This window comes from Lygodium microphyllum, chromosome 16 (assembly GCF_053477565.2).
Source record: "Lygodium microphyllum isolate KBCC chromosome 16, Lygodium_microphyllum_v1.1.10, whole genome shotgun sequence".
Classification (NCBI taxonomy): Eukaryota; Viridiplantae; Streptophyta; class Polypodiopsida; order Schizaeales; family Lygodiaceae; genus Lygodium; species Lygodium microphyllum.
In genome coordinates, this window is record NC_141150.1 from 102,983,792 (window position 1) to 102,995,454 (window position 11,663).

At 39.1% G+C, this 11,663-nt stretch overlaps 1 protein-coding gene across 2 annotated transcripts; it reads right to left on the reverse strand.

The window, feature by feature from the left end:
• Window positions 1-120: 120 nt before the first annotated feature.
• Window positions 121-8,639, reverse strand: LOC148023176 (uncharacterized). Of its 2 annotated transcripts, none has more exons than XM_087696149.1 (6): window positions 8,481-8,639; window positions 8,280-8,392; window positions 7,626-7,696; window positions 7,017-7,082; window positions 1,028-1,238; window positions 121-818 (listed from the first exon to the last, which is right to left on the reverse strand). In XM_087696149.1, the coding sequence occupies exons 1-6, from the start codon at window positions 8,531-8,533 to the stop codon at window positions 634-636; spliced, it is 699 nt and encodes a 232-aa protein (XP_087552275.1). In that variant the 5' UTR covers window positions 8,534-8,639; the 3' UTR covers window positions 121-633. The 2 variants fall into 2 exon arrangements, with proteins under 2 accessions (XP_087552275.1, XP_087552274.1); XM_087696148.1 differs by having other exon boundaries at window positions 6,870-7,082.
• Window positions 8,640-11,663: the final 3,024 nt, after the last annotated feature.

Sequence of the window (11,663 nt, forward strand, 5' to 3'; positions counted from 1 at the left end):
TCTTGAAAGACTCAAGGATTCACACCATCTCATTCAAATATTGAATTGTCCCATGAAGCTCTAGCCACCCCCAACTGCACATAAGTGGCTGACTGATTTTGAGAGAGATTTTGCACAGGGTGAGAGATGCAATCTCCATCAGTTCTATAACCAAAATACAAGTAGCTACAAAGCTCTTGCTAAAATTGTGAAGAAAAGACCTACCCAGTTCACCAAGGCCCTCAAAGAAAGAAAATGCAAGTGAGTACGACCATGGGTTGTACCTACTTCAACATTTGACAAAGTTATGAGCCAAGTCCCATAAGCAAAGCTTGAACCCATAGTTTGACATACAAATTATAGCCCTCCTACACAATAGAGCACAATCATGTTGTACTTGCTTCACATTTGCTCTAGATTCACACTACTCCAAGGTGTCTAGACTCTACCTGGTTTGCTTTGAGTTGGACATTAATGCTTTCTTGGCAGCTACTTTAGTGCTTAACGCCTGTAATTTTGGAAATGTGAAGGTTCCCCAACATTTCTCTGCCTTTGAAAGAATGTCGTACTAGCACTGAGATGAAGGTGAACCAGCTAAAGATTTCCCTACACTGCAAATATACAGAATGTCTAAAGAAACAGTTTGTGCTCTTGTCATGTGTTCTTCAAGTCAAGCAGTCCTTTCTCTTTCAATTTTGGATCAAATCTTAATCTTTCCTTGCAGTTGCGTTCTCGGTAACAGCTCTCCAACTGAGCTTCTATTCTCCTCGAAACATTCTTCAATACCTTTGCCTTTGGAGGACCAGGCCCTGCTTCTTCAAATTTCTCGATCTCTTCCTCTAAAAAACAAAAGAAAAAAACAAAACTCACTGATCAGCTTATGCCCAGTACTAAATATGTGACACAATCCTTTCTGACAACAAAAGAGAAGCACCACTGGCAAAGTTTACCCACTCAGATACTAATTTTAATATGCCACATTAAGAGCATTACTTGACAAAGTTCATATTATGAAACAATTGACCAGTAATAATATCTGAGCACCAACCTGTCATCAAAGGTTTGCAATCAAGAGGATTTTCCCAAGCATTTTGTTGTGGCCCATTATCATTACCCTCAGGTGTTGAACCATTTTCTTCAATCCACTTTTCTTTAATCAATTCAAGTAGAGACCGGCTTGGTTTGCTTATGTTCTGATATTTCACATAATAGCACTTCGAAGGGATGCGAGCAAAATGTAACCTCATGCTCATGAAGACCTGCGTAACTTTTTCAAATCAGCATCAAAAGCAAAGTAAAACTAGTCATGGAAGCTCCAACAGTTGGCCCAAGCTTATACATACAGACAAGACATACATATAGAGAGAGCCACACATGCACGCACACAGAGTTGATAAAGCTTAGATGCTGGCCAGCCGGTTGATTGTACATCGGATTCTTTAATACAGCACCAATTTTTCACTAAAAACAAGGATTCGATGATATTGCATTCACAAATAAAGAGGACATGCTCCACAGAATAAAAGACACCCAATTCCTGTGCACATGAATCTCTGCCTGTGCTGTCTCAAAATTGCAGATGCCATGTATTGTCACATTGAACGCTGGGATCTGATAGGTTATGAATCCCCACAAATGCATCCAAACAAGCATCTCTGCTCTCTATAATGCATCAGCCCACAATAGGGAACCAAATATAGTATTGAACAGGACATCTCTTCATCTCATAAAAGCAAAGCACATATGTCTCTGAAATGCTTTTCATTATTCTGCAATATATTCAAAAAATCTCTGCTTCTGTCTCACAATAGAAATTCCACTAGTATAGCAGCATTAATCATATTGATCCACACTTCCTACACCTCACAAAACCTTGGCCCCTACAGCACAATAGAGCTCGTGCATTTAGTCACTAATCTCTACCTTGCATGCATCCAACTTTAGGCTTCTGTAGAATTCCATCCCAATCACGTAAGCAAACCCCTTTCTAAAACCAAGCCACCATTGCCTCTGCCTTACATCCATCCTAACTTTAGGCACTGTTGAAATATACCCAAGCTACACAAAAAGTTCAATTTTTTCTCTAAGTTACTGTAATGTCTCAAAGATCACAACTTTGTAATGTCTATGCTAATGAGGCAAGTACAACACAATTGATCACAATTAGACCAATGAGTATCAGTCAGTTGTGCCAGCAAAAGCCACTACAAACCAATGTGCTGTGTATTCCAATTCTCCATGCTTTGGCATCCTCAATAATGGGTCTAAATGTGATTTCCTGTGTCATTTCCTCTCCCAGATCTGATATGTCCCTTTTTATTGGTCCCAAATCTATGCATATCAATTGATATTTAAATCTATGAGTCCTGACCTTAAAGATCCATCGGTGTGCAGAACTTGGTAGGGTGGGTAGGAATAGTGGATTTGAGTGGTCCAATATAAGGGAACTCCATGTAGAGCTCCACTAAAGAGGGTGGCCTATATAGGTGTATCATTATTGGATTTACCAGTTTGAAATTTCTTTAGTGCTTGCATCACACTGGTAGACTATACTTGTGGTGTGGGCTGATTTGGGATCCCACTGAAACTGCAGAGGGGTCTTTATTACAGAAGTACAAATCCTCATATCATTTGTCTCATCGACATCCCTGATACCTAGCCATGTGGTTTGATCTCAACTCCCACTTTCATCAGCACATTCATGTTTTCTGAACTGCTACTTGCCATGGGCCAAGTCTGATTGACAGCTCTGACGCCTCCATGTCGTTTGAGCTCAACTCCCACTGCCATCATCACACATTCTGCTCACATCGTTCATCCTAGTACTGGGCGTAAATAGGCCAACTGGTGCAAATAATGTTACTGGCTTTCATAAGAGACCAAATTGGAAGATATCTCAAAACTTATCTCAAAAACAAATATCAGCATGATCTACCTCTGACTTTGTGGAAACTTCAGGATTTGAAGATCTTGTGGAAACCTCAGGGTTTGAAGATCGGGGTGAGCCAAAACTCCTAAAGATAGAATATGCTGCAGCTTGTACAATGCATGCCCAATTGCAAGAAGCTCCCAGTAATAAGTCAAATAGGAAAGCAATAAACCATTCAGCTTCCAACTGTATGGGCCCTTCAACTTCCAACCAAGAAAGGCAACTAGATAAACTCCATCTCCACTACCACTGGTGGCATCACAAATGAGTAGAAAACATAGTTACCAGGAATGGGGAATAGAACGGGACCGCTCGGAACGGGAGGAACACCTAGAGTCAAGGAACAAGAACAGGACCCCTCGGAATGGGTGGAACACCCAAAGTCAAGGACACACACACACACACATAAATCAATCAAAAGTTGGAATCTAGAGATGAAGAATTGGAAATGTATAGAAATGACTTTAGTAATCTATTCAATAAATCACTGGTCAACCATATGGCATGTACACATAATTTATAAATTCACCTATTAACAACCTATTTCAATATCAACCATAATCCATGAAATTAGAGGCATAATAATCACCGACAATAAAGATTCAAAACATTTAATCAACAATGTTGCATAAGTTCAACAGATGTGCATTGCAAAGCCACAAAATATACACTAAAGATACAAGTTACAAAAGCTCCAAGTTAATTCCAAGTCAATGCTCAAAAGTTCCAAGAGGCTAAGTGCTCTCATTCATGAAAGATGGCTCCCCTAAGCATGAATGCTCATCTTGCTGAACAATATCCTTGCCATCACCATTACCATCATCATTATCATCATCTTTTTCCCACCGTACAAAAGAATCAACCATTGCAATTGATGTATGAGCTAGCAAACAAAGATTGGAGCTCACATTAACTAGGACATTCGTCTTCATTGCACCAAGACGATTTCTCATCTTTGAGTGAATATGATTGAATGAACTCCATAGCTGCTCTAAACAAGAAGAGCTAACTGTTTGGCTAAAAATACGAATAGCCAAACTCTGCAGCTCTAGGGCTTTTGCCTAGTAATCCTCCCACCATAAAGCAGCCCTAATATTTGTCCTATCTTGTAATGCATCCTCGATACCAAACATCCCTAATGTTTGCCGATACATAGAGAGCTGAATTTTTATTTTGCATTATTGCATCTCATGGCTACGATAGAGCCTTGCAAGCAATGCATTCCAAGCCTTGACCATCTCAAGGTCTCTTTCTAGAATCTTCCCTTAAAACTCAGGATCAAGCACCTATGCTATAGCATGCATAGGAGAGTCAGACTCAGTCCATCTACTGATGTATAACTCCTTGATTCGCTCATACCTATTAACATTTGGCTCCAACTTCTCAATCATATGATCCATACATTCATATATCTTTCTAATACATGGATCCATATCATCTGCAAGCTACAGCATATGCATGATAGGATCAACCATTTGATTGATGTGATTCACCTTATCCCAAAAATCTATATCAAAGACATATGCATTACATAACATAGCAATAGCAATGGCAACCCCAGTCCAATTTCCATACTCATCACTAGCAAATATCTCTCTAATTGCACCTTTGCAAGAGTGCAATTGACCAAGAATAAGAAAATTATATGCAAATCATGTTCCAAGTATTTGAGAGATTCTTTATCACTTTTCTTGCAAAACTCAGCATGCAAGTACTGATAATTGCATATAAATGTGACAACCTTATTGCCTTTAACAACAACAAATGCAATCCGTGCCAAGTTCCCAATATCCTTCAACAAATTATTCAAGTAGTGTGCCATGCATGGACTAAAGGTGATATGTGGATATATTGCCATTAAAATATTTCCTGTTATCCTGTTTATAGATTCACCATCACCCACAAATTGCACTACATTTTTTGCCCCAATAGACTACACTACCTCACATTACTCAGATGCCAATACATATCCACTCTTTTTAGTCTCTGACGCATCATGACTACCAATAAAGAATACATCCCTAAGAGAATATGCGACAACACCATATATGTACCTACACCATGTATCACTCCATCCATTTACTATCAATGTCACTCCATTTCTTGCCAATTGATTGTGAATATTTGTTGGTGCAATCTCTATGGCTGCTTTCTCCTTCTAAAACAATGTAGTTCTAATATTTTCTGATCAAGGGGGCCTATATGTGGATCCATACTCTGCAATCTTCGTCACCATATTTATAAAATACAATGACCTAGCTGATTTGAATGCAATATGGTCATAATAGAAAAAGTATGCCACTCTTGCATCTATTTCCTCTTTTTTCTTTGGTTTCCATGAACTGTGCAATGAATTCAATCTAATACCATGACTTGTTTGCTACCACTCATAGCCCATGAGAAGACTATATAGACGCTAATCCTGATAGTCTTCTACATGAAGCACCACGCCCTACTGGCTTTGGAGTCCATGCTATTGGATCCACTACTATGTTTGGTGTTCTCCTCGCATGTGTATTCCCCATAGAATTAGCTATGCAATGAAGCAATTCATGTCTTTTCTCAACTGATACATTGGTGCAACAATGCACCTCTTTCCCATCCTCATGCAGAAGTTAGACTCTCGATTTATCAACCCAACTAGTGCGAGCATAAGGGCAAAGCCTACATTTCCAAGGGCAAGCCCCTCCACCTCTCTATGGTACCCTTGCATCCACCTCATCCCACCATGACCAAGTAGTGCTTCAACTTCATCCAATTGTTGTTGAGACGAAGTACCTACTAAGGATAATGAAAATCCAACAGATGTCGACGTTGCCATCTATATAAAAAGTGACAAATAATCAGTTAAGTTCAATGAAATCGTAGAAAATTGCAGCCCAAATTTCAGCATGCATGTGTGTGCTAAAAATGCCCAAATTTTGATGCTATTTCAGTCTGCATTCCTATGCTGGAAGTGCCCCAAATTTGGGGCATTTCAGATTGCATCCCCTTGCTGAAAATACCCCAGATTTGGGGCAATTTCAGCTCCCAAATTTGGGGCATTTCAGCCTACATTCATTTGCTGAAAACGCCCCAAACTTGGGGGCGATTTCAGATCCTGAATGCCCCAAATTTGGGGGCATTGCAGACAAATTCAGGCCCCAATCCTTGTTGCTGAGAAAGCCCCAAATTTGGAGCAATGACTCATCCAAAATGCCCCAAATTTGGGAAAGATTGCAGCTTGAGTCTCGTAGAAGCTTTAAATGCCCCAAATTGCCACAAGTCATAGTGACATGGGGCAGGTCTTGGGAACCAGGATGGGGACTAGAATTGCCATCCCCTGTCACCATCAGAGGGGGCTTTGACAAGGAGACACGATTGGAACGGCTTGAGGATAGGCTAGAACTCGGACGAGAAGCTAGGAAATGACCATTCCATGTCACTATGCCACAAGTTGCCCAAAATTTGGGTACATTGCAGCCAGATTTGAGCTGCGAATCCCTACTGAATCACCGCCGAATTTGGGGCGATGACTGATCCGAAATGCCCCGATTATGGGAGCAATTTCAGATCCAAATACCTCAAATTTGGGGGCGACAGAAAACAGCCTGCAATCTCTTGTATAGCATTCAAAAGGCGGTTAATATCTTATGAAACTCTCAGTGTGCACACAAAACATAAAGCTACAAGACACCTCTGCTATCAAATTTACCTGAATTGAAGAATCAGGCAAGAAGCATCTTTTGGATCAAAACCCTCAAAATTTTGCAAAACTAGAGACTCGACCCACTAAATAAGCAAATAACCAAAACAACAGGACCTATTGATAACACTTTTATTGGAGCCATCATACACACTTATTTGCTTACCTAGGATCTTGGAAAAGAGCCTACGGCTGAACATCCATATAATAAATCCTGCAGACATCAGGCTGAGAAATCAAAGCACAACTGATGAGCTTTTATGGAACGTTGCACACCTGCCTTGAGATACCGATGTAGTGTAGCATTTTCTCATTATCGAAGATTGCATAAACACTAGCTTTTGCATCTAGCGAACTACAATTTGTGATTAGCCCTTCGTCATTAAGGTATGGAAAAAAATCTAGATCCTTCAAAGGGATCACCTCTGCAGCAACATTGGCATCCAGTCTCCTCTGTGCTGCTTGCCTCATTTTATATACTTCATGAGCCTAGATACCCAAAACAAAACAATAGTCAATTCAGTAGTTCTCCGTAGGCATCATGAACCTTCCCACCTTCCTTTGCTATCATTTACCTTTGTTAGTACATTCAAATCTAACAATTATCTAACCTAGGCAAAATAAGTTTTGTATTCAGCCAAATTATGATCACATATACAAGACACAAACTGTATTTAGCTTTTAGATATACATTATGGCCCTACCTAACATGAGATGTGCACTTGTAATTCATGATTTAGAATGCATAGAATGGAAGATGTCAATATTTGTTTACATGTACTGTTGATAAAAGCATCAAATTTCAACTACATAGTCCTACACAAATAATGACCTCTACATATCAAGCAGTTGAGAGTATCTCAAACCAGGAGGACCAAACATGTAGCTGAATGGCAATGTATACATAATCAAAAGTACAAGAATGGTGCAATAAAATCTCAATCAAGCACAACTCAGTAGCCAAAATGCAGTTCAGGGCATGGCAGAAATATAAGGACAAACAACCATCAACGAGGAAAACACTTGACTTGCCTCCTGTGTCTGCTGACGAGTCCTTTCTGCATGGTCATCTGCTGCAGCCAGCTTTTGCTTCCACCTTGGCTCTGTGGTGACCAGCAAGTTTATAGCTGCTTAAATGTCTGATATACAAAATGCTCAGTATAAGGCCAAAAAAACTAATCACCTAGGCATGCCTCGATGTTTGTATAATTTGACAAGTCACTGAGCCAAATTGCACCAGTTATGGGGAAACAAGCCAAAAAACAGAATGTCACTAGACTTTGCACAAGGCAGAAGGCAGCAACCACAAGCAAGCAACTGCGTGTCTGTTTGTGCCATACAATTCCTTGTGAGCCTTACTACTGTAAAACATTATGGCATCCCTTACTACTGTAAAACGTTATGATCCTTAACATCATTCCTTCACAATAGCACAATGGAATTGAAATGCGAGGGAGTAGCTAATCAACAACAATCGAGTTCAGTTTCAGGTTCTAGATTGCACCCCATGCATGTAATGACTGTGCCCTATAATTACAGCTGTAAAACCTTATGATCCTTAACATCATTCCTGCACAATCGTGCAAACATTGCTAAACAAAAGCAATCAAGCCATGATTAACCGATTGAGAAGCAATGTCGTTGAGCATACGAATCTCATGAATGTATGCTGTAATGTGAGCATACCTGAGGTAGATACTACTTTCTCATCCGTTTGTCTGCAGATGATGACTTGTGAGCAGAACTTCGGACGAGAGGAACATGATTGTACGTGTGCAGGAACAGGCAATGCGCGATTACTGCCAGATAAAACAGCAAAGAATCATGGCCTCTGAGGCACAGACTAACTAATAATCAACCAACAAACCCTTGAGATAGAAGGCTTACGCGAGCTGGGAGCCACTAGGAGCAATCGGCAATGGCACCCTGCAGCTTATCATGGTCTGCGGCACAGACGACCAACGGGGACTCAGGGAAGCCCAATGTGGTGAATGCTATGGATAAGATACTTCTCATAAAACTAAAATAGAGGTTCTTTACAAAGTATCCGTATATCTATACCTACATCTAGTGAGTGAGGGACATCTTAAAAGTATTTTTTCCAATTGTGTGAAATAACTATATCTATATCTACATCTAGTGAGTGAGGGACATCTTAAAAGTATTTTTTCCAATTGTGTGAAATAACTAGTCTTGCTTCACCCAAGCTGTGGTAACAAGTCATTGCCCCACACGTATGTTATTGAAGAAGATGGTAGGCAAACGTTCAATCTCAACGGTCAACATTACCTAGCACTTTCCCAATAATGCATAATGAGTGCCTCTATATGGATCCACCTTTGCAATAGTCGGAATTAGTAGAAGTTACCCAATGCTCGTCCAATCATCATATATCATGACATTACAGCCAGTACCTTCATCAATCAAGGCATTGATTGTCTACAACTTCTTTACTATCAACTTGACCCGAAGATGTCTACAGTGAGTATCGTTTCTTTATCTTCAAGGTCGAGCACGATGATTTTGATAGCATGTATGACGATTGGTGGCAACACCATTGGAGGTTTGTGCAGTGGGTGTACTAATACATAATATCCCCTAATTCTGGTGCTATTGAAAAAACATATGCCTTCATCATCAAGTGTTTCAAATTCCACATTGATGGTTCTACTGATCAAACATATATAGAAAGGAGCTAGGCCTTTAAACTTTATTTTCTAGTTATGGCCCTTAATAGAAAAAAGCAACACTAGGTTGCCTTTTCGAAAATCTCTTTGTTTGACATGCTTGTTAAACCAGGCCTTCCATTGAGTTTTCTTGCAAATGACTCATACACCTAACAAAGTCTATTCCCCACTTCTCAAAAGGTTGTCGTGCTATTACAAGCATAAGTTCCATTTTGTATTTCCTTAATGGCACCTTCCTACATTGGTATTCATCAGAGTCCACCACAACTAAGATTGCAAGATCTTGCAAGCATTAGAGTCTCTATTAAAATAAGCTCCTACAACTCTCATATGTGCTTTAGCTAAAATTTCATGTATATCATGCTCGTAAATGCACCATCCCATCAAGCCATCTTGGCCTAATTAGTACAATTGCTTAGCAATAAGCTGATAGGGTTGCGCTTTGGTTATTAGATGACAAAGCCAAGCCTTTTCTATTGGGCGATCTAGATTTCCTCTTTCTAATACCTCAACAACATTGTTAGCCCAACATGGAGTAAGGTTCACTTTAAAGAGATCCTCTTCTTTGGAGATCTCTACAAGTTCTCAATTAGGTACTTGAGACAAATGGTTGACCATATGGTGTTGTTTTCATTTTCTTAAAACCACTAAGAAATCAATTTCAAGTACAAGTAGTAACCATGAATATGCATCGTTAGCACAAGGCTTCTTTACAAGGTACAGTAGAGCCTAGTGATCCATGAAAAAAGTGGACATTGTTGCTAATAAATAATTGCAAAATTTATTTATTTCCCTCTTGGTGGTAGAGTAATTTGTTTTGCTATCGATAAGTTGTTGGCAAGCAAAACTCATTGTGTAATGTAAACTGTGTTGTCTAGGCTATCCCTACAGCAAACTTTGAAACATCAATGTGCACATGAAAGGTCACATTCCAGTCTAGGACATGTAAAATCGATGCTAAGGTCAAGTGATCAATGTGTAGTTTAGCACAAACCTTTGATAATATATTGTGTGGCCTACAAAATATTGAACTCCCTTGTAGTTCATTTGGAGGTAGCAGATCAACAATAATTTTGATCTTTGATAACTTAATTGTGATTCCATTCTTAGAAACCATGTGCTCTAGGATACAACCATATTTAACCCAAAACTAGCACTTCAAAGGGTTCAAGGAGAGACCATACTTTCTACAATATTCAAAGACAACTCAAAGCTTTTCTAGATGTTCAACCCAATTATCATGCACTTGGTTATAACTTGACACTCCATTAAGGAAGTCTAGGCTTTTTGCCCTCTTTAGCTAAATCAACTTCCTTTACTTTGACTAGTCATTCTATTGACTCACTAGTCTACCCTTGGAAGCATCTAGGGAGATCTTTTCTCTATATCAAACTTCTTGGGAATCTTCTTTCTTTCCTCCTTCAACCTTTTGCACTATAGGTGGACTAGAAGATCCCCTTTGGTTCCTCAAGTCGTAGATAGCAAAGGGATTTTAGGGTCACTATCATAGTTGAGTTTTGATTTGGAGTCAAAGTTGCAATGCTCATTGGACAAGTGCTTGCTCATAACCCACCATCTCAAGGTACTCTAGCAAGTTCTATCACATTCTATTTCGATTATTCCATCAACGAGTAATGCATGTGTTTTCCTAGGTTTGGAATCAACAATTATTACTCTATCCTATGTCCATCAATGTCATAGTCAATTGTCTCAAGCTCTATAACTAAGGCTTCTCCCTCAGATTCACAATCAGTGTAAGCACCTTTTGTGTCTATTGCATCAAAAAATTCATAAGCAAATATTGCATCTTCCTTCAACATGATGCTCTATTCTAGGAGGGCGGCCCTGTTATAGAGTAGATTTGGTCATGTACTTTAGTCCACTTCTATAGCCTCAAGTGATTTTAGGTTTGTACTAAGGTTATTTTCTAGTTTACTTTTCAAAAATTCCAAAATCTTCATTAGTTCCAAATTTTTTGTAGGCACATGATAGGTCGTGCTAGAAGCTATTTTTATGCTTCTTTCCATCATACAAATCGGGATTAAGAGAGGTGTGTTTTCTTAGTGAGCTTTTCAACCATGAAAGTAAGGAGCTAAGATTTTAGCTCAATAGAATCTAAGGCAATTCCAAGTCAATTGTATTTATATTGGTGTAATAATTCACTATTAGCCATCCAAGGCTAGTTTATCCAAACTTTATATGATACTTGCTTTTATGCAAAGCTAATTTATTTGTAGCAATTGTAGACTTTATAGGAATGTGCTTCAATCCAAACCTAACTTATTCACGGTTACTGCTTAAGTATCAATGAAATGATATTATCCCCAATTGTCAATGAAAAAGTCTTATCCCCATGTATTAAAATGAGACTATATCTGATTGT